Here is a 22,087-nt window from a genome sequence, read left to right as displayed (position 1 = left end):
TTTGGAGCCCAAAGCTCAGCCCAGAGCACTCACCTCCCAGGCAGGGGGGGAAGCCCAGGCCAAACACAGCCCCGATGTCTCCCTCCACGGGGTTGCTGAGGATGCCCTCCTGCAGGCACATGGCCGCCTCGTTGACAAATCGTGTCACCAGGCGCATCTGGATGTCCTCGTCGGAGCAGCTGTGGGACAGAGGCTGTGAGCAGGGCAGGGACAGCACACAGGTGGGACACAGAGCCAGGCCAGGGCTGGGAATGGTCTCCCTGGGGGTGTCCCAGTCCATGTGAGGATCAGGGCTAAGCTCTGGGAGTGTCCTGAAGCAGGCACTAAGAACCAGGGAATGGCTGAGATTGGAAGGGACCACTGGGGCTCCTCTAGTGCAGGGTTTCCTGGAGCATGGCACTCAGGACTGTGTACAGATGGATTTGGAATAAAAGCAAGGGCTGGATCAGCCTCTGTGTTCAGCAATGTCATGGAATCACAGAATAGTCTGGGCTGGAAGGGACCTTAAAGTTCATCCAGTGCCACCCCTGCCATGGCAGGGACACCTTCCATTGTCCCAGGGTGCTCCAAGCCCCAGGCATCTGCCATGGGATCCAGGGGCAGCCCCAGCTGCTCTGGGCACCCTGTGCCAGGGCCTGCCCACCCTGCCAGGGAACAATTCCTCATTCCCAAGATCCCACCCAGCCCTGCCCTCTGGCAGTGGGAGCCATTCCCTGGCTCCTGTCCCTCCCTGCCTTGTCCCCAGTCCCTCTGCAGCTCTCCTGGAGCCCCTTCAGGCCCTGCCAGGGGCTCTGAGCTCTCCCTGGATCCTTCTCCTCTCCAGGTGAGCACCCCCAGCTCTCCCAGCCTGGCTCCATGGCAGAGGGGCTCCAGCCCTGGAGCACCATGTCCCTCAATGCCACCTGATGCACCTCGTGCTGCTGCTCAGAGCACAAGGAGCTGGGCAGAGCAGGAGCCAGGCCCAGCCTTCCTTCACACACAGGTACTCACACATCAGGATTCGCTGGCACTCTGAACTTTTCCAAGATCTCATCCATGCCAGAATTGACACTCCTGTTCTTCACTCCCTCCTGGTACACGTAGAAGCCTTTCCCTGCCTTGCGACCTGCGGGGATCACAGCAGATAAATGAGCTCCTGCTCGTGTCCCGTTCCCTCCTGACACCTTGGATCCTGTTCTGTGCCTGCTGCTCCTGCTCCCAGCACTCTGCACTCAGAGCACAATCTGCTGCCTCAGCAGGGGCACAGCGAAGGGACCCAGCTCCACCTTGGCAAGACGCTGCCACTGTGCCTGGCCCTTCCTCTGGTTCCACAGGACCAACAGCAGCACTGCTTCTGTGGGAGGGATTCCTGCCCCATTCCCAGGGCTGTTCTCCCACTGCTGTTGCCTTCCCCGGAGCAGAGGGGACACCCTTTAGCTGAGAACACCTTGGCAGCTCACCTAAGAAGCCTTTCTGCACCATGAGCTTGAAGAGGTCGATGCTGCCCCCTCCGAAGCGCGGGCCAAAGGCCTTGCCCAGGTCCTCGGCCACGTGGGTGGCCACGTCCACGCCCACCTCGTCAATCAGCGTGGCCGCTCCCACCGGGAAGCCGAAGGCCGTGGAGATGGCATCCACTTTCTTTGGGTCAATGCCCTCCTGCAGGATAGGAGAGGAAGCCATGGGATCTCGGGGTGAGGTGGGGCAGAGAGCCCAGCCCCATTAAGTGACTGCAAACAGGAGCCAAGAGCAGGCTGGGGACAGCCACAAAACCCAAGGTTGGTGACACACATCCTCTCCTGCCCACACCCAGGCTCAGCCCACCCCTGCCCTGGCCAAAGCAGAAGCAATTTCCATGATTATTTGGGGAATGCTCACCTGGAGAACTCGGACCACCTCGGACAGCATTGGCCCCAGGCACCTGGTGGTGTAGAATCCAGGCCCATCCTGGGAAAAGCAGTGCAGGGAGGCAGGTGAGTTCTTGGCAGCACCAGAACTGGTGGTTCACAGCCCAGGTTACACTTCAGACACCCCAAACCTCATCTCCTACACTATGGTACTGACTGCTAGAATAAGTTTGAGGTTTTTTTACCTGTAAAGCTCAGCAGTGTTTGCATGCTTCCAAGAACTTACTCCCTGGAAGTTTCCATCCCAGTGTTTTTATTTGAATCAGTGCCTGCAGGTGCAGAGCAGGCTGCTGCTGCACCAAGCCCAACAGGCTGGTGAGGCAAAGGGTGCTCAGCACAAGGGAAACCAGCATAAGCCAGTTGTTCCACCTCTGCTGCTCCCCACAAAGTCAGGAAGCAACAGATGAGCTGCAAACTGCCCTTCAGGGAGGCAGCTGAGGTGGGGATGCGGCTCAGGGAAGCTGCTCTGTGTCCCCACTGGTGTTTGGAGTTGCCCAGAGCACTTTCTGACAAGCCAGTTTTCCCAGCACTGCAGGAGAAACATGCTCAGCATTCTGGCAACCTCAGGAATGAGGAAAAAGACAGACCCTCCTCTGTCCCAGGCTGCTCCAAGCCCTATCCAATGGACAATTCCAGGAATGGGGCAGCCACAGCTGCTCTGGGCACCCTATGCCAGGGCCTCCCCAGCCTCACAGAGAAGAATTTCTCCCTAATATCCAATCTAAATCCACTTTTCCATGTATTCCTGCCCCTCTCCCCCAAGATTTTAGCCAGGCAGAGGAGGGTTGCTGCTCACTGACCCTCTGTCCTTGCAGCCTGCCAGGGAGCTGAGGTGGTGACAGTCCTGTGCTGTGTCTGGGATGCCCTGGAAGCTGTGTGGGGCAGGAGTGCCAGCTCCTCGTGCTGGCCCTGCACGTGTGCCTGGTGGCCCTCCATGCCTGCCCTGAAGGCCATGTGAGGATCACTTGGGCACTTGCCCCTTTCTGACTTGCCTTTTCACTTCTCACAGGAGTAGCCAATGTGTCCACAGACATGTTTCACCCTCCCCTCAGTGCACAAACCCTTTTATTTATTACCCAGCCCCAGCGGTGTCTCCTCACCTTCACCACAATGACCACTTTGCCCTGTTTGAGGCCAACAGCAACAGCAGAAGCAACTGTGTCCTGGGAGGTTTTCGGCGTGGTGATGATTTCCAGCAGCTGCATCTTGTCAACAGGGGAGAAGTAGTGCATCCCAATCACCTGGCAGACAGACAAGAGCTGGGTTCAGAGGGATTCTGGCTCCCAGAGGAATCAGCTGGGTGACCTGAGTGCAGAGGGAAGGCCCTGAGCACGCTCTGTACCCCTTTATGACAGGAGTGCTCTCCAATTCCCTTCTCTCCTTGGTTTTCCCAAGGACACAGCACATGCCCAGGAGCTCCTGACTTTGAGGATAAAGGGACAACTTTTACAGGACCACTTCAGCCAAATCTGCCTGGGATTCCCTGAGCTCATCCCGAGGGAAATGAGGGGCACGGTGTGACCTGGAGGGGCACCTGAGCTGGCAGTGCAGCCCCACCCAGTCTGCTGGGCTCAGGGAGTCCCTGCATGCTGCCTGTGAATGTCTTTGGTGAGGAAGTGAATTTAAGGATCAGAAGGCTTCTATCCAGGAACTCATTAGAGAGGGAAGTGCAGCCTTCCCCCAGGAACAGCGTTTAAGTGCAGATTATCTCAGTGTGCCTCACTGTGTGAATGTGACCATGCCATCAGCGTGTCACCTTCATGCCTCCTGGCAGCCACACTTGGCACCAAGCCCTGCGTAAGTCAGAGGCACCTTGCTGAGTTGCAGGCTGCAAAACTAATTAAAGAAAATGTGCTAATTACTAACTGACTTCCTATGAGTTTCTCCCTAAGAGCCATTGTACAGGCAATTTAAACAGCAAGAGGATGTTATTTGCAAGGATGAACAAATGAGGCTCAGTTGGCAATCTGGATCCAACAGAGGTCCCACAGCAAATGAGGAAGAGGCTCAGCAGGCTGACAGGAACCTGCAGCAGGTCACCTCACACTCACAGGCACCACAGGTACCCTGGCAGGGCAGTCCCCTGCTGCCTCAGGGCTGCTGGATCAGTGCTCCTGCTCCGATGGACTGAGGCTGCAAAATCACTGAGTCCAAGCTGTGCCCAATCCCCACCTTGTCCCCAGCCCAGAGCTCTGAGTGCACATCCAGGCCTTCCCTGGACATCTTCAGGGATGGGGACTCCAAATCTCCATAAGCAGCCCATTTCAATGCCTGACTACTCTTTCCAGGAAGAAATTCCTCCTGATATCCAAGCTGAACCTGCCCTGGAACAGCTTGAGGCCATTTCTTCTCATTCTGTCCCTTTTCCCTGGGAGCAGAGCCCAAGCTCCACTTGGCTCCAACCTTCCACAGCTTCTCTGCCCCCATGTGCACCAACACCTTCTGATGTGTGCTGCCCCACCAACACCACCCTTGGGGTGAATCCACCTTCTCCTCCTCACCTGCCCCCAAGCTCTTTGCTCAAAGCTGGCACTGGGAGCACAGGATGAGCTGTGCCATGTCCTGAGGAGGGAGCAGAAGGTCTCTAAAGCAAAGCCACCTCACCATGGACAGCTCTGTGCAAGGCACGTGGCCTTGGGGACTCACCTTCTCAGGCCTCTTGCTGGCAGCAGCAATCTGGCTGATGGGGAGGGCAGAGGTGTTACTGGCGAAGATACAGTGAGTAGGGATCACCTGGAGGGGACAAGGGACATGACACAGTGAGCAGGGATCACCTGGAGGGGACAAGGGACATACACAGTGAGCAGGGATCACCTGGAGGGGACAAGGGACACACACAATGAGCAGGGATCACCTGGAGGGGATAAAGGACACACACAGTGAGCAGGGATCACCTGGAGGGGACAAGGGACAGTGAGCAGGGATCACCTGCAGGGGACAAGGGACACACACACAGTGAGCAGGGATCACCTGGAGGGGACAAGGGACACACACAGTGAGCAGGGATCACCTGGAGGGGACAAGGGACACACAGTGAGCAGGGATCACCTGGGAAGGGGGACACACAGAGCAGGGATCACTGAGGGGACAACACACACACACAGTGAGCAGGGATCACCTGGAGGGACAAGGGAACACACAATGAGCAGGGATCACCTGCAGGGGACAAAGGACACACACACAGTGAGCAGGGATCACCTGGAGGGGACAAGGGACAGTGAGCAGGGATCACCTGCAGGGGACAAGGGACACACACAGAGAGGGTCAGGGACACACACACAGGAGCAGGGATCACCTGGAGGGACAAGGGACAACAAAAGGGATCACCTGGAGGGGATAAGGCACACACAGTGAGCAGGGATCACCTGGAGGGGACAAAAGCAGGGGATCACCTGGAGGGGACAAGGGACAGTGAGCAGGGATCACCTGCAGGGGACAAGGGACACACACAGTGAGCAGGGATCACCTGGGAAGGGACAAGGGACACACAGTGAGCAGGGATCACCTGGGGGGACAAGGGACACACACAGTGAGCAGGGATCACCTGGGAAGGGACAAGGGACACACACAGTGAGCAGGGATCACCTGGAGGGGACAAGGGACAGGGATCACCTGGAGGGGACAAGGGACAGTGAGCAGGGATCACCTGGAGGGGACAAGGGACACACAGTGAGCAGGGATCACCTGGGGCGGGACAAGGGACACACACAGTGAGCAGGGATCACCTGGAGGGGACAAGGGACACACACAGTGAGCAGGGATCACCTGGGGGGACAAGGGACATGACACAGTGAGCAGGGATCACCGGACAAGGGACACACACAGTGAGCAGGGATCACCTGGGGGACAAGGGACACACACAGTGAGCAGGGATCATCTGGGAAGGGACAAGGGACAGTTAGCAGGGGTCACCTGGGAGGAGACAAGGAGCTGTGTCAGCACACAGGACCGTGCAGAGCCTTGGGAGATCAGGGAGCCCTGGCTAATGAGGCAAACTGGGTTTGCTCATTAGAAACTAATTGGAAAGCAGTAGCACAAGTCAGCCAGCTCTGCCTTGCCCTGAACTCTCCCAGGTCTGCAATATCAGGCCCAGAGCTCCCACGTTTCTGGCAGGCCTCTGCAGCCACAGGAGACAGTGCAGGGAACCCCCCCTTTCCCTCAGAGTGCCCTTGGATAGAATGGAGGGGCAGCAGGTGAAGGACTGCAAGGTGTGGAGATACCCAAGGACATCACTGTCACATCAGTGTCCTCAAGACAAATGGAAGCTTTTTTTGGAGCATTTTTTTATATCCCATTCAGCTACCAATTCCTTAATTGAGCAGGGAGTGTCCCCAGTGAACAGAAAGGCTGCCCTTGATGCTCATCCATGTGCTGGTGTGACTGATTTGTACCCAGACCCAAGTGCAGCACAAAGGGGACAAACCCAGCAGCACAGCCCAGGACCCTCCACCAGCCAGGGGCCCCCATCCAGGGGCTGCTCAGGACTGATACTCACAGCCTCCACCTCCTTCAGCACTTTGTGTTTGACATTGATGTCCTCGAACACGGCCTCGATGACCATGTCTGCCTTCTCAAAGCCCTTGTAGTCCAGCTGGCCCATCAGGTTGCTGAGGATGGAGTCCCTCTCAAATGATGTCAGGCTCTTCTTCTTCACCTTGCCGTTCAGCCTAGGGAGGGACAGCTCTGTCACAGCTCCTGAGCGGACCAGCCAGGCTGTTGGAGGTGCATCACAGGAATCCCTCCTGTCTCCCCCCAAAACTCCATCTCCAACCCTGCAGGACTGTCACTCTGTGTTGTGACCCCTCCTTCCATGTGGGAACAGGAGAGTCCTGCTCCCACAGCTCAGCTGAAGGTTGGTCACTGACATTCCTGATGACAGACAGCTGAGTACTATTACTGCAGAGCCAGAGCAGGGAAAGAAACCCAGGAAGAAAGCCCTGGAATGCCTCCCCTGCCATGGGCCTTTAAGCAGCCAGAATCACTCTTTCCTTAGCTCTAGAAGTTACTGCTGACTCTTAGGTCTCTGCCTACCTAAGGAGCTAAGGCTGAGCCTATCCCACAGCAATATCCCAGCACACTGCAGGGGACATTAAAATAAAGCTTTTCTGTGACATCCAGTGGCTCCTCCAGCAGAACAGCAGTGTCAGGAGCTGCTGATGCTGACAGCAGAGGAGAACTGTGACTAAAGGCAGCCCAGTGCCACCAGAGCAAACCCCCTGAACTCACATACCCCTTGTAGACCTGCTGCTGGCCTCTGTCCAGACCCTTCTGTGCCGTGTCCTTCAGAATGGTCTTGATGCCCTTATCCACGGAAACCTGGGCGATGCCGGCTCCCATGAGCCCTGCTCCCAGCACTGCCAGAGTCCTGCAGGGAAGGAACAAGGGGACACATTCAACATGGACACGGAGAACTCCCATCACTGCTGGCAGAGTCACACAGCTCCTGTCATCCACCCAGGCACCACCCGAGTGAGGCCACACAGCAGTGAGGCCTCCAAACTGCAGTGGGTCAGATTCTGGAGGCTGGAAACCTCTGCTCTGATCACAGCTCTGCAGCCCACTCAGTCCCAGGAGCCTTTCAGAGATCCTCAACTGCTCCTCCAGGCATCCCACACTGGCACTTACTTGACCTCTTTCTGAGGATTCCCAAACTTGTTCTTCTTGCAGTGCACCTGCCCGTGGTAGAGCCCCATCAGCGCCTTGGATTCCTTGGTCACTGCAAGTTGGCCAAAGCTCTGGAAGAAAGGCAAGAGGGAAGCTGAGGTGTTGGCATTAAACAGCTCCCTCAGTGCCAGCACACAAAAACATGGCAAGAGGGGACACAGGCACTGTGTGACTGCACAGGTGAGCAACCTGGATAGAAAAGGGACAAGGGTCCAGGTCACCTCTGAGGAGAGGCACCTTCTGGGCTCAGCACAGCCTACCCTGCACAACCTCCTCCTCCCCAACAGCACAGGGACGTGGAGCTGCTGCAGAGAGCCCAGAGGAGACCCCAGAGATGCTCCCAGGGCTGGAGCCAGGCTGGGAGAGCTGGGGATGCTCACCTGGAGAGGAGAAGGATCCAGGGAGAGCTCAGAGCCCCTGGCAGGGCCTGAAGGGGCTCCAGGAGAGCTGCAGAGGGACTGGGGACAAGGCATGGAGGGACAGGAGACAGGGAATGGCTGCCACTGCCAGAGGGCAGGGCTGGGTGGGATCTTGGGAATGAGGAATCGTCCCTGGCAGGGTGGGCAGGCCCTGGCACAGGGTGCCCACCCTGGATCCCTGGTAGTGCCCAAGGCCAGGCTGGACATTAGGACTTGGAGCACCCTGGGACAGTGGGAGGTGTCCCTGCCACGGCAGGAGTGGCACTGAATGGGCTTTAAGGTCCCTTCCCACCCAAATCATTCTGGGATTTGATGATTTCAGCTCCTCAGGACTGGACTTGGGCTTGAAATTTGAAGGACAGGACTTCCCTGACATGAGACCCTTCCTCCCCCACATGCATCCCACATTAAAAAATTGGGGCCCCTGTTCCCACAGATCCAGGTGGAAGCACCCTGTCCTCAGGCTTTGACAAAAATCCTTACAAACACGTCAGTTCTCTCTGACAGCAGCAGCCTGATCCTATTTTCAGAGGATCACAGGCAACAAAATCTAAGGCCTGCATAACCTCCCAGCACACAGCAGGAATGTTCTGAGGAACACCAAGCATAAGCACACACAAAACAAAAGCGGTCTGAGCCAAGTCTGCTAAGAAAAAGCAGGGAATGAGGTTTGGAGCAGGCTGCACCTTCCATCACCACTGCCCTGCCAGTTAAAAATACCCAAAACAAAGCCTAGAAGAGAATCTGCAAACTCCTGTCCTGGGGGAGAGAGTGAGGCAGTAAAAAAGCCACAACACTGACAATTATTATTCTTCAGGGGTTCTGGGAAGATCTCCATCCTGCTGCTGCTCTGGGGGAAAAAAACCCATTCATTCTTTGCTGTAAGGAACAGAGTATCCCAAGGCTTTTATTCAGCACCAGCCCAAACGTGGCTGGAATGCACAACCAGCAGGGATGGGGCACTGCTGAGGTGACAGCCACAGCTCAGACCAGGCCCTGGCACCAGAAGGGAGCAAAAGGAGTTACAAAGCACAGGGAAATGGGAGGTGGATGGATTTCACCAGCATTTAAGGGGCAATGACCCTGGGGATGACCCAAATACAGAGATAATCAGATGGACATGTGGGGCTGCTGGGGATTCAATCTTGCAGAGCTGGCAGTGCCCAGCTAAGCTCACCTGTGACTCTGTGCACAGCCAGAATTGCCTCTGTGGCACTAGAAATAACAAAACTGAGCACAAGGGTGGCAAAACAAGGACCAGTGAGGAAAAATAATTAGGGATAGGTTGTTCATTATGGCAGAGAAGTGGAGGGATGAGGATGGCTGAGGAAAACAAAGACTGTGTGTGTGTTGGGGGGATAAATGGGGCACACACAAGCTGCTGGGTGGGACACTTGCCTGCTCCAGCCCTGGACCTGCCCACCACAGTCTGTCCTACACCCTAAAATAAACTCTATTCCAGTTTCCTTGTGTCCCAGCAAAGCTCAAGCAGGTCTGGATGGCGTTTGGGACATGAGGCCCAAGTGCCAGCATGGTGAGATGAGTGAGAGATGAAACATCTCCAGCCAGCTCCTAGAGGGGGGTGTGGAACCTCAGCTCTGCCCATCCAGGAGGAGCAGCATGTCTCACCCACACTGGCCCTGCCTGTCAGTGCTTTGTGTTGAGGCTCCCCCATCCCTGCAAGTGCCCAAGGCCAGGCTGGATGGGGCTTGGAGCAGCCTGGGGTAGGGGAAGGTGTCCTGCCCACGGCAGGGGGAGGGATGGGATAAGCAGCAGGCTGTGATGGACCCTTGGTGGGGTAAACACAGATCCCCTGACCACACCTGATACCTTGGGTTTTAAGTTTTTCTGTTCTGTTTTGGTGTGCAGCTTTTAGCTTTGTATTAAGTGTCACTGGGATCTTTTCACAGGGTGGTGAAGACAAAACAATCCTATTCCAGCTGGAGACTCAAGAACAATCTCTTCAAACTTCAGGCCCAAAGCATAAACAACATGAAAACAGGAGGGCAGGCAAGCAAGCAAGGAGGATGAAATTTCATCATTTGAAGCTTTTAATTTGACAGTTAACTTCGATATGCAAATGGACTAAAACTTATAAAAGTGTGAGATGTTGTGACCAAGCCCTCTTTTGCTTCCATCTTGGAGCCATCAAGGCCATGACTGTGGCTCTGGTACTGCCAGGGTGTGGCCTTTGAAGGCACTTCAATAAATATCCATTTTATTCTTCCTAAGTCTGTCTAGCCTCTGTTCCAGCTATATCAGAACCTGATCCCTGCCAGGATCTCCTCTCCTTACCTGGGCTTCAATGAGGTATCCAGCATCTCTCCCCTGATCCAGACCAGTTTTTACAACCTAATCCAAAAGCAGAAAAGACACAGCACAGTTCAGCCACGCTGCAAACACACACTTTAACAGGACTCCCTGTTGTCTCCAGGATTCCCGAATTTCAAGGCACATTTCAGATTCCCTGAGCCCTGTCCCTGCTTCTCTTAGCAGAGCAGTGTCCCCGTGTCCTTCTAGCACAGGACAGGTGAGGAGTTAACCACCAGGTTCATTTTCAGCCATTCCCTGTGGTTTTAGGAACTGTGCTCCTGTAATATCACTGATCTCCAAATCTTTCACAGGTTTTAGAGGAGTCTGGCCAACAACTTCAGTAGTGAAAAGTCATTTTACAATAAGGATTCATTCACAGAGTGTAACAGGAAGTGTGTGTAACAGAGGGGACTAATAAAGTTAATAATTCATGTAATAAAGTACTAATTATAAAGTTCAAGAGCTGAAGTATTACAGTGAATACTTTATGTATACTAATATGTAGTTAGTGCTGTGAGAATTATAGCAATTTCTGTTTTTATGGTGTCAAACAGGTCTCCTGAACTCTTCAGAGACTGTACAGAAAACCTGGGAAAACTGCAGCTGAAAGTCTCATGGACAAAATATTCCAGCTAAGCCGTCCCTCAGCTGGGATTCCTGCTCTACCCCTCCCTGGTACCAGTACCCATGAACAGGTGATCATATTTTGAGCAGTGATTCTGAGTTCTACCCCACAGCCAGCACTCCTCAGGACTGATCTCTGTGAGGATCAGGATGCTGCCTTGACTCAGAGGAAGGATCACCTTCCCTCTGCCTGTCCCACATTTTCCCACAGACCCACCTGCACACCTCACAGGGCAGTTACCTCGATGATCTTCAGAGGAGCAGGGTACAGCCCTTTGGTTTGCTTTTGAACTTTGCTCTCCACTGTCTTGTAAACTTGCTGCCTGACGAAGGGAAGAGCCATGGCATAGTCTGTCAGCCCTGCAAGGTGGGACAGAACAGGGGTCAGCACAGTGCTGTGCACAGCCAGCCTGCCAGGGTGGGAAAGGAACACAAATGTGAATATCTGCACTAGAAACACGCACCTGAAACCCAGGCAGCAGGGGCTGCTCAGAGGGTTTCTGGATTATTCCATGGACAATCTCATTGAGGGCTGAAGTGTCCTCCTAATACAACTGGTGACACCCTAAGCCCTGGGAAGCAGAATTCCCACAGATGTCCCCATTTCTGGGCTGTGCTGTTGAGGATCAGCACGGAGCTGATCCCTTGTACCTCTTCCCACTTGAGTTCACCAGCTTGGTACAGAACTTGCCACCAGAACTTTGCAGATGGACAGTCCCTGGAGGTACCTGCTGCCTCTCACTCCTCAGGACCTGCCCCCCTTCCAGCAACCTCAGGAGCCACCACATCCAGCTCTGCCAAAGCCCAGATCTGCAGGGCAATGTTTTCTCTACCACCCCACATTGCTCAAGAGATGATTCCAATGTGAAATAATTTCACTTTGAAATGGAATTAAGTAGGAGCACAAACATATCCTGGAGAAGCCAAGCTGGATTACACTCACTGCTGTCCCTTGGGATTTCTCAATGCTGACTTACTCTGCATGAGCCCTCTGGATCTCTTGGCAGACACAGTCTTGTTGGCCAGTCCCCTGGCAAAGCCAATGGCCACCTCCTCCAGGTACTCGATTGTTCTCGCCTCAGGAGTCTTCAGTCCTGGCCCTGGGGAGAGCAGAGAACACAGCACAGGTTATCCCTGAGCGATGAGGGTGCAGGGAAACCAGGAGCAGACACAAAGTGTTGGGCCTTTGAACTGCTCCCACTCCATTCCCTGCTCCTGTTTGGCTTTTCTGTGTTATGACCAACTATGGGAAGGCTCAGAAGGGATCATATGAGTGCTCCAAGGGATTTATAGAGAGGGCATTGTGCAGAAATGCTGGAATGCCAGCTCTCTGTGGGAGCAGGGACAAGTTACATGCAACTCTGCAGTCAGATCAGGCTGCTCAAGGACCTTCTGGGCACCTCCAAGGACAGAGGTTCCATGACCTCTCTGCAGGTGTCCTCAGCTCCTGACCATCTCTTTGCCACTTGAGCTCTTTATTCCTCAAACCTTGCACTTGACATAACTGCAGGCACCCAGAATCCTGAGGGAGCTGAGGTGTTCTGCCTCCCCTCCCTCTCCTCTGTGTGTGTGCCCCACCACGCTGTGCCAACACTGAGCTCTTAAACACACAGCCAGCATTTTGGGAGTGCTGAGTCCCTGGAAATCTCTGCACTGGAGCCAATGTCCAACCAACCCCAACCTTTGAACTCAGTGCACGAAACCTCCCTCTTGCTTTAGCTACGGTAACACCCGGCCCAACTTAAAGCTGTCCCACAATGAAGCAAGCCACTACAAAACCAGTTTTAGCAGCCTCTGAGGGTGGGTTGCACAATTTCCAAGCACAGGAATCCTCATTTCCAGACAATTGTATCATCAGGACAGGAGGACGCAGCACAGGGCTGATCAGGCAGCTGTGAGACGCTGCCAGAGGCAAACTCTGAGTCATTCATGACAGAGCAGTGCCTGGTGAAGCTGCACAGGGTCACCAAGCAGACCCTGGAGCTAAATGTGCAACTGTGGGCTGAACAAACCTGGGGAAATTACACCCCTGCAGCTGGGCAGGGCCATTCACCTTCACCCAAACTGCTCCAAACACACCCAGATACTGCAGAGCCCTCAGAGCTAAGGAAACACCCCACAGACACCCTGACAGAGGAGACAGGTAAAATCCAAAATCAGGAACTCCCTCCAATTTCATCTCCACTATTCTCCTCCTCCATAAAAGGCTGAAGCCCTCAGCTATAAGGTTTTAATCATAGAAACTCAGAATCTTTTGGTTGGGAAGGGGATGTTAAAGGTCACATAGTCCTCCACTGTGCCAGGGTGTGCCCGTGTCCAGCCCAGCCTTGGGCACTGCCAGGGACCCAGGGTGGGCACCCTGTGCCAGGGCCTGCCCACCCTGCCAGGGCACAATTCCCAATTCCCAAGATCCCACCCAGCCCTGCCCTCTGGCAGTGGGAGCCATTCCCTGGCTCCTGTCCCTCCAGGCCTTGTCCCCAGTCCCTCTGCAGCTCTCCTGGAGCCCCTTCAGGCTCTGCCAGGGGCTCCAGGATCTCCCCAGAGCTCAGTTGTTCCCTTGAACCCCCCAGATCTGCACCCCACAGGATTTGGGTGCTGAGAATGAGAAGCCCAGCCCGGAGCCATCGCAGGCAGCAGCACCTTGGGATGCCAGGATCCCAACTGGGATGGGTGGGAAGGGAGCTCAGAGCCCCCCCAGTGCCACCCCTGCCATGGCAGGGACAGCTCCCACTGTGCCAGGGTGTGCCAGTATCCAGCCTGGCCCTGGGCACTGCCAGGGACCCAGGGGCAGCCACAGCTGTGCCAGGGCCTGCCCACCCTGCCAGGGCACAATTCCTCATTCCCAATCTCCCATCCAGCCCTGCCCTCTGGCAGTGGGAGCCATTCCCTGGCTCCTGTCCCTCCATGCCTTGTCCCCAGTCCCTCTGCAGCTCTCCTGGAGCCCCTTCAGGCTCTGCCAGGGGCTCCAGGATCTCCCCAGAGCTCAGTTGTTCCCTTGAACCCCCCAGATCTGCACCCCACAGGATTTGGGTGCTGAGAATGAGAAGCCCAGCCCGGAGCCATCGCAGGCAGCAGCACCTTGGGATGCCAGGATCCCAACTGGGATGGGTGGGAAGGGAGCTCAGAGCCCCCCCAGTGCCACCCCTGCCATGGCAGGGACACTGCCACTGTGCCAGGGTGTGCCAGTGTCCAGCCTGGCCCTGGGCACTGCCAGGGATCCAGGGTGGGCACCCTGTGCCAGGGCCTGCCCACCCTGCCAGGGCACAATTCCTCATTCCCAATCTCCCATCCAGCCCTGCCCTCTGGCAGTGGGAGCCATTCCCTGGCTCCTGTCCCTCCAGGCCTTGTCCCCAGTCCCTCTGCAGCTCTTCTGGAGCCCCTTCAGGGGCTCTGAGCTCTCCCTGGATCTTCTCCAGGTGATCTCCCCCAGCTCTCCCAGCCTGGCTCCAGAGCAGGGGGGCTCCAGCCCTTGGAGCAGCTCTGTGGCCTCTTTGTTTCACCTCTCTGTGTAACAACTTGGGGGTTTTCACCCAGCAGACCCCAGAAGCTGCTCCCTGCTCAGGGAGCCTCTCAGCGAGGAGGAGATAACGCAGCACAAACACTGACAGCTCAGGAAAGCTCCCTGTGGAAGTTTCCCTCCGGCCCTGGCAGAATGTCAGAGCCAGCCCAAGGAAAAACAGGCCAAACAAAACACAATTGATTTTACAGGCAGCAGACAAAATATAGCTCAGAGCTGCTGCATAATCTACATTTCAGCAATGCCCAGGGGGTTTTAGAGAATTCACTGGAAACCCAAGAGCAATTGGGAGTTCAGAGCTCAGACTTCACCAGCTTCCAAATTCTCTTTTCACCATTCCAGGCTGAGACCTTCAGCTTTATAACCTGATGTGCTACAAGACGTCAATCTCTGATTTCCAGTAGCCTGGATACATTAACAAGAGCTGCATTCTGATACTCCAGCTGAAGAAAATTGCTGTTTGTTTCAAAGTCTGAGCTGTGAGAACCATTCACCACTGAGTGCCTGACCCCACATATGTGGGTTTGCTTTACCTGCAGTTAATTCCCAGTGTTTTGCTGTGTCCTAACCCAGGAGCTCTGAGCTGTGCCCTCCCATCTGCTTTCTTTTATAAATGGCACATGCCAGAATTGGATCCAGGGAACGCTGCAGAGCTCCCTGCTGAAGGAGAATGGATTGCACGCCCTCAAACTGCCTCCTGATTGATGGTGTGTGTCTCCCTGCAAGCTTTCTGTCATCAGTTAAAGCATCACCCCAGGTAGAGCTGCTTTCCCCAGAGACAGAGGGAACAGGAGCCCTCCTGGCACCGGCTGCTGTTTGGATAACAAGGAACACATCCAATGTTTGCATGTAATTTGTATTTCTGTGCTCCTCCTACGTGCTTCTCTGGGCTGAGGCAGGATTGCCAGCAGCTCCTCAGAAAGCTCACCTTTCCTTTTAGCAACCTGGGCTAATTGTGGCTATAAACAGCCACATTTGCTAGCTCTTAAAAAACAATTCACTTCTAAGCAAGTATCAAGTGGCAAGGTTTATCCAGGCAATTTTAACTCCAGCCTGAGAACCACAGATCTGTTCTAGAGGAATGGATACAGCTAAAGATAAGCTAAGGATATCTGGGTATCCTGAGCTGATCATTCCAGTGTGGGCAGCAGGAAAGGGGGGGTTCTGCCCCTGTGACCCCCGTGCCCAGGTGAGAGCCCATCTGCAGAGCTGCCCCAGCCCTGGGCAGCAGCACAGGCATGTGGAGCTGCTGCAGAGAGCCCAGAGCAGGCACCAAGGTGATCAGAGGGATGGAGCAGCTCTGCTGTAGGAAAGCCTGGGAGAATTGGGATTGTTCAGCCTGGAAGGAAGGCAGCTGGGGTGACCCAGCTGCAGCACCTGGAGGAGCTGGCAGGAAGGATGGAGAGGGACTGGGGACAAGGCATGGAGGGACAGACACAGGGAATGGCTCCCACTGCCACAGGGCAGGGCTGGGTGGGAGACTGGGAATGAGGAATTGTGCCCTGGCAGGGTGGGCAGCCCTGGCACAGCTGGGGCTGCCCCTGGGTCCCTGGCAGTGCCCGGGGCCAGGCTGGACACTGGCACACCCTGGCACAGTGGGAGCTGTCCTTGCCCCTCCCATGGATGAGCTTTAAGGTCCCTTCCAACCCAGGCCATCCCATGATCCAGCTGAGCACTGGCCTGTGGGACAGCATGGACACCAGGGCTTCCCTGGCACTGCTCAGGGTGGGCAGCAGCAGCTTTTTAATAATTTTATTTTCTTCAGCACCACCAGTGTGTTCTGGCTATGCTTTCCTGAGGGAACCATGCTCAGCACCCTCCAGCTCCATGGCAGTGCCAGCTGGAGCAGTGGCTTCCATTCTAACTCCTGAGAGGGGCTGCTGGCTCCTCCTGGGAGGCTCTGGAAGGTTTAGTCCTCAAACTCCTCCATTTCCACCTTCCAAGAAAGCTGACCTAGTGAAAGAACTTTGGGAGCAAGACATGATTCAGCAACACTTGGAATCCTGCAGTTTGGAGGGAATTTCTCCCCCCAGCTGAGAGCCAGCTGGCAATTCTGAGTGCCTAAACCATGGGGGCTGCCTGCTGCAGGTCCTGTCAGGGATTACCATCTGCAGGCTGCAGAAACACAGCCATCAGTCATCTATTGTCCTTCCATTAGGGCTGCAATCTGTCCTCTGACATGATAAATGAGCAACGAGGGCTCTTATCTGGATAATTAGCTTAAGGAGGGGAGCCAGCAGGCCTGCCCTCCATGCTGACCTCTCCTGTTCACTCAGCTTCTGCAGCAGCCTCACATTTCAAGGTCTCTGTGCTTGTAAGTGGGAACAGGGATTTTTGCTCCCCTGCAGAGCAGGACAAAACCTCTCCATCATGCATTTTGCTGAGGGGAGAGGTTCCCTGACAGGCAGCAGCACATCAAGGAACTGAAGGACACTGTGTCTGACCTAGTGGTTCCACCAGCTGGTCAACCAGCCCCATCTTCTTGGCTCTGTCTGCACGGATGTTCCTCCCAGTCAGCATCATGTCAAAGGCAGCAGGAAGTCCCACCTAGAAGGGCAGAAAAAAGATTTCAGAGTGGGAGTTTGCCAGGTAGAAAGGGCTATTGGGTTAAATTTTCCTCTTACTCACCATCTTTGGCAGCCTCTGAGTACCCCCTGCTCCGGGCAGGAGACCCAGCAACACTTCAGGTGTTCCCAAGACTGTTTTCCTGTCCTTTGTTGCTACTCTGTAGTGACAGGCAATGGCAACCTTAAAATGGAAGAGACAAGGAAAGGTTTCTCTGTGAAAGACAACAGAAGAACCAGGCACCCATCACAGAGCTCTCTCCCACACACTGCCTCAGCTTTCCTCATCACCCTGCCCCAGCTCCTTCACCAACTGCCCAAATCCCCTCTGTGCTCACTCATGGCTTCTTCTGGGGGATGACAGCAAGCAGGAGTGTCAGCAGGCCATGAGAATCCCCCCTTTCCTGCTGCCCACACTGGGGGATCAGCCCAGGATACCCAGATATCCTCAGCTTATCTTTAGCTGTATTCATTCCTCTAAAACAGATCCGTGGTTCTCAGGCTGGAGTTAAAATTGCCTGGATAAACTTTTCCACTTGATACTTGCTCAGAAGTGAATTGTTTTTTATGAGTTAGCAAATGTGGCTGTTTATAGCCACAATTAGCCCAGGTTGCTGAGATGATCATCAAACTCCCAAGCTGATTTTTAATCTCACCTAGACCATCAAGGGCTTAATTAATTCACTAATTCACCAAGAGCACAGTCCCATCTACAGATCAGCCATGACTCCTGGTTTATCCCTGGACTGCCAAGATGAGTCAGCACAGTGGGTGTAAAAAAAGTATTGAGAAATCAGCACAAACTGAAGAGACTCCATTCCAAGATTACACTGTTTTAGTAACAGCTCTGCTCCAGGAATTAGCAGAGCCATGCAGTTTACAAAACCCTGGATGGAGATTACAAGGCAGAAGATCCAGCCAAGGTGCTGGAGTGGAGCTGCAGGCAGGGTGGAGCCTGGCTGGGTCCCCACACTCAGCCCTCTCACAGCAGCCCCACAAAGAATGGAAGTTGCTGGGATACAAGGCTCACTTTAACTGAAAAGCAACAATCTCCAGGCTGAACTCTGCCAGCAGCACTGATGCAGCTCCAGTGCCTGCTGGAAACAGCCAGTTTTCCCTTGGACACTCATCTCAATATTAGCCTGGCCCACACAGGTTCAGATTTGATTTGCTCCTTTTCCACAGCAGCAGCAGAACTCGCATGGCAGAGCCCTGAAGCACAAGCAAGCCATTAACTTGCCACAAACTCATTTACATGATGTAATGAGCCCTCATCAGCTCCCAAATTCGTCTCACAGCACCAGTCCTGCCTGCATCATCTGGGGAACCAGAGAAGCAGCAGTGTCAGCTCCCACTCCTGCTGTGAGCCCCAGGACTGTCCAGTACCTCCAGCCCTCCTCCCAGGCAGCTGCCACTGATGGCAGCAACGACAGGCTTTGGAGACTGCTCAATCTTTTCCAGCATCTTCTGTCCATCCTGAGAGAGCTGAGTCACTTCCTGAGCAGTCTTGCAGGCTTCAAGCATGCTGAGGGGAGGAGAGAGGTGGATGAGGACGGGAAAAGCATTTTTTTGTCAGTTTTCCTGACAAAACAGCAGGAAAATGAGAAGTTTTGATGAGTTTGTCCCTGTTCTCTCACAATCTCCAGTGCCTGACAGGCAGGCAAGAGCTGTTTAGGCCCCAGTTTTGGATCAGGCAACACAGGGAGACAAACTAAACCCAGCAGGGTCAGGTCCTGCATGCTGACACGGGGTTTTCCTGAGGCACTGAATGGGATCCCTTGTGCCAGGGCTCTGGAAGCCTTTGGGAGAGGAGGAAGGGTCGTAGGAAGCCTCAAAGCACTTGCCAGGAAGGGTGGAGGAAAGAGCCCAGAATCACTCTTAGAGGAGCAGATGGCTCTGATGCCACACTGCCAATTAGAAATTAGAGCCTCCCTGGGCCAATTATTCTCTTGGAGGCTCACAGGCTTCGCCAGGCAGGAGTAATTTGGGATGCTGGAGGTGCTGAGGCCAGGAGACCCCTCTTAACCACAGCCTGGCCTTTGCTCTGCTCACCTCCTTCCCTCCTGAACAGGGAGTGAGTCTCTGCCCCTGGACAAAGTCAGCCAAAAATGTAACACAGGTTTGGAGGGTCTATTTTTAACTTACCTTCTTTCCTCAGAGCATTCTGGCTTTTAATGTCTTTCAGCAATTATTCTGTCCTGTCAGTGTCAGCAGTAGGAGCCAATGACATTCCAGGTCCCAGTGGGCACCCCCAGGATCATCCCACACCCTGGAAAAGTTCCCCAGGGAGCCTGGGAGGCTGCTCAGCACAGGGCAGAGTGCCAAACCCTGCCCAAACCAGGGGCCAGGCTGGAAGGCTGCCAGGCACTCCAACCCAGCTCAAACGAGTCCTGCATGTGAATTGTCCCCTCTTGTTGTGCCCAAGGACAATGCCAAACCCAGAGCCAGGATGGGTTTCCTTGGCTGCAGGAAGGAGTGACCAAAAGCCACAGCCAGGAGGGTTTAAGGACTCGCCACGTCCCTCTTTGCTCAGATCCTCACTTCAATTCCAGCAGCCCTGAAATCCTGAGCATGGGGATTTCACTCCCAGCCTGTTCCTCACCCCATGGAGGTGTCAGGGACAACCTGCTGGGTCTCAGGGACAGCTCCAGCAGCTCCTGAAGCCCTGTGCTTACTTGAGATCCGCTCCAGCAATGAAAGAGCCTGGCTTGGAGGAGATGAGCACGGCGCTCTTCACAGTCTCGTTGGCCCAGATCTCGTTCATGACGTCGGTGAACTCTGCACTCAGCTGCTTGGACAGGGTGTTCACCTGGGAGCAGAGCAGCACCTCAGCACGAGCTCACCTGGAGCCCACACCTGCTAAAAGTTACTTCAGCCCTGCCCTAGTGTTGAGTTTGTGAGGGTTTCCAGGACAAAGTGAGAGATGAGAATCTGACTCTATGTTCTCAGAAGGCTGATTTATTATTATTATTATTATATCATATCATAGAATGCTATACTAAAACTATACTAAAGAAAGAGAAGGATACAGACAGAAGGCTTAACAAGAATGAATAATTAAAATTTGTGATTGACTCTTCAGAGTCTCAACACAGCTGGCTGCGATTGGCTATTAAGTTAAAACAATTCACATGTTTAGATAAACAATCTTTAGACCACATTCCAGAGCAGCAAACACAGGAGAAGCTGAGGTTTCTCAACTTCTCAAGAGAAGAAATCTTGGCAAAGGGATTTTTCAAAAAAATCTGACAGTGACACCCTAGCACAAAACCCCCTCCAGGATAAAACCCTGCAGCAGGTCATCTTTAATTAGGGAGTTCCTCTTGAACCTTCCCAACAGCAGCTTTGTGGCCCCAAACATTGATTTTATGAACTTGTAAACCGGTTTGTTTTTTCTTTGTTAAATAATCATAGAATCACAGAATGGCTTGGGATGGAAGGGACCTTTCAAGGTCATCTCATCAACCCCCCTGGAGCAGAGACACCTTCCTCAGACCAGGCTGACAACATCCCTCCAGCTTTACTGAAAGGCTGCAAAAAGCAGAACAAACCCAGCCTGGGTTCTTTAGGTACCACCAAATCCTCACACAAAATAGAATATTTCAAACCTGAGACTGCTGCTGGTCCTCAAAGGAAAGGAGTATATTAAAAACCCCTTCTGGTCTGCTACAACTAATACAAGATTTTTCATAGCAGTAGTAGTTCAATCTTTCCATCTTGTATAATATCAGAGTAGCTCAGCTGCTTTGCTTTAAAAACCAGGTTTTTATTGCAAGCTCTATCATTGCTCATAAAGAGCATTTCCATCTGTGAGATGACACCTGAAATCCACTACTGGTTAAGAGACTCCAAAATTCATTTTTAGATGTTTTCCTTAGATGTCATTTACAGAGTTCCTGCCTCCTGATACCTGAACAACTGCAGCTGTATTGACCTAAAAAATGAGAATTTGGTTCTATTTATACTGTGTTCATGATAACAGAATCAAAAGCATTTATAGATTCCAAATTACTGAAGTAGGGACATTCTTTAACTGACTTGAATATAAGAACTAAGCAAGATTTAATTTTTTTTTAAGTTCTCCTTAAGATTTGGAACTCAACAAGACCTTGTGCCTGGGAGAAAGACAAATTAGCTTAGCACACACAAAGTACTCGAAGAGGCACCTCCAGATGTCTCATTAAAATCCCCAAATCTTCTTTTCCTACTTCTCCTTTGCTCCCAACTCTGTAAGGCTGCAGGTTGGGGAAGCTTTTAGCACTAAATGGGAATTTGCAATACCTTGGAATTTGGTGTGTTGAAGCGCACGACAGCGACATCCCCTTTGATATCACAGCTGACGTGGGTTCTGTCTGCAAGCAAACACAGGGGTGGGCTCAGCTCCTGCTCCAGGCATTTGAAGGAAAAAAATACATTTATAGAAAAGCTTCACACTTACCTTGGAGGGCACTGGAGGTGGAGATGTTACGGCAGGCATAGCCTGAGGAAAAGATGTCACAGGTGTTAAAGGAATTCTCAGCAGCCTCAGCCTCTCCCAGCTCCCCTGGCCTGCCAAGGACAGATTTTGGAAACCCTGGGCACGAGCCAGTCCCTCCTCTCACAGCCTGATCTGTGCCCCACTAGAGTCCAGCAGTGACCTTTCAGCACAGCCCCAACTCTGCAGTGCCAGCAGTGCCCAAGTGAGAGCAGAAAAATGAAATCCCTCTTTCCAAACAGCTGGCAAGGGATGGAGGAGGTGGCACAGGGAGTTTGGCCCTGATCATCCTCATTCCAACCTCTTCCTGTGCTAAACCAGGGACTTTCCTGCACTTTGGGGAGCTTCAAGGTGAATTCCCTGCAAAGCAAACACAACTGGCCAGGGTATTTCTGTAAAAACACACTCTGGTGGAAGCAAATGGGGCCAGTCCAAGGTGACCACACAATTCTCAGGGGGCACAATGGGCTCACAAAATATTTATTTTTGCCTCCATCTATCAACAAAATACTCAGAATCACAGACTGGTTTGGGTGGGAGGGATCTCAAAGCCCATGCAGGGCCACTCCCTGCCATGGCAGGGACACCTCCCACTGTCCCAGGGTGCTCCAAGCCCCAGGGATCTTCCA

The 22,087-nt window shown here is 53.5% G+C and overlaps 1 protein-coding gene across 1 annotated transcript in view; it reads right to left on the bottom strand.

The window, feature by feature from the left end:
• HADHA (hydroxyacyl-CoA dehydrogenase trifunctional multienzyme complex subunit alpha) overlaps positions 1 to 22,087 on the bottom strand; it is a 28,696-nt gene that overhangs the window by 1,478 nt on the left and 5,131 nt on the right. Inside the window, exons 2-19 of the mRNA XM_030945246.1 lie at positions 21,423 to 21,464; positions 21,266 to 21,336; positions 19,660 to 19,793; positions 18,371 to 18,509; positions 17,049 to 17,168; positions 16,865 to 16,967; positions 11,881 to 12,003; positions 11,145 to 11,263; positions 10,262 to 10,318; positions 7,509 to 7,618; positions 7,114 to 7,248; positions 6,379 to 6,550; positions 4,530 to 4,616; positions 2,984 to 3,124; positions 1,855 to 1,923; positions 1,440 to 1,635; positions 991 to 1,105; positions 34 to 179 (exon numbers count right to left, since the gene is read on the bottom strand). Of these exons, the coding sequence (XP_030801106.1) occupies positions 34 to 179; positions 991 to 1,105; positions 1,440 to 1,635; positions 1,855 to 1,923; positions 2,984 to 3,124; positions 4,530 to 4,616; positions 6,379 to 6,550; positions 7,114 to 7,248; positions 7,509 to 7,618; positions 10,262 to 10,318; positions 11,145 to 11,263; positions 11,881 to 12,003; positions 16,865 to 16,967; positions 17,049 to 17,168; positions 18,371 to 18,509; positions 19,660 to 19,793; positions 21,266 to 21,336; positions 21,423 to 21,464 (2,079 nt within the window). The remainder of the gene's footprint in view (positions 1 to 33; positions 180 to 990; positions 1,106 to 1,439; positions 1,636 to 1,854; positions 1,924 to 2,983; positions 3,125 to 4,529; positions 4,617 to 6,378; positions 6,551 to 7,113; positions 7,249 to 7,508; positions 7,619 to 10,261; positions 10,319 to 11,144; positions 11,264 to 11,880; positions 12,004 to 16,864; positions 16,968 to 17,048; positions 17,169 to 18,370; positions 18,510 to 19,659; positions 19,794 to 21,265; positions 21,337 to 21,422; positions 21,465 to 22,087) is intronic.

Source organism: Camarhynchus parvulus, chromosome 3, assembly GCF_901933205.1.
Source record: "Camarhynchus parvulus chromosome 3, STF_HiC, whole genome shotgun sequence".
Taxonomy (NCBI): Eukaryota; Metazoa; Chordata; class Aves; order Passeriformes; family Thraupidae; genus Camarhynchus; species Camarhynchus parvulus.
This window is presented reverse-complemented; position numbering and strand designations above follow the sequence as displayed.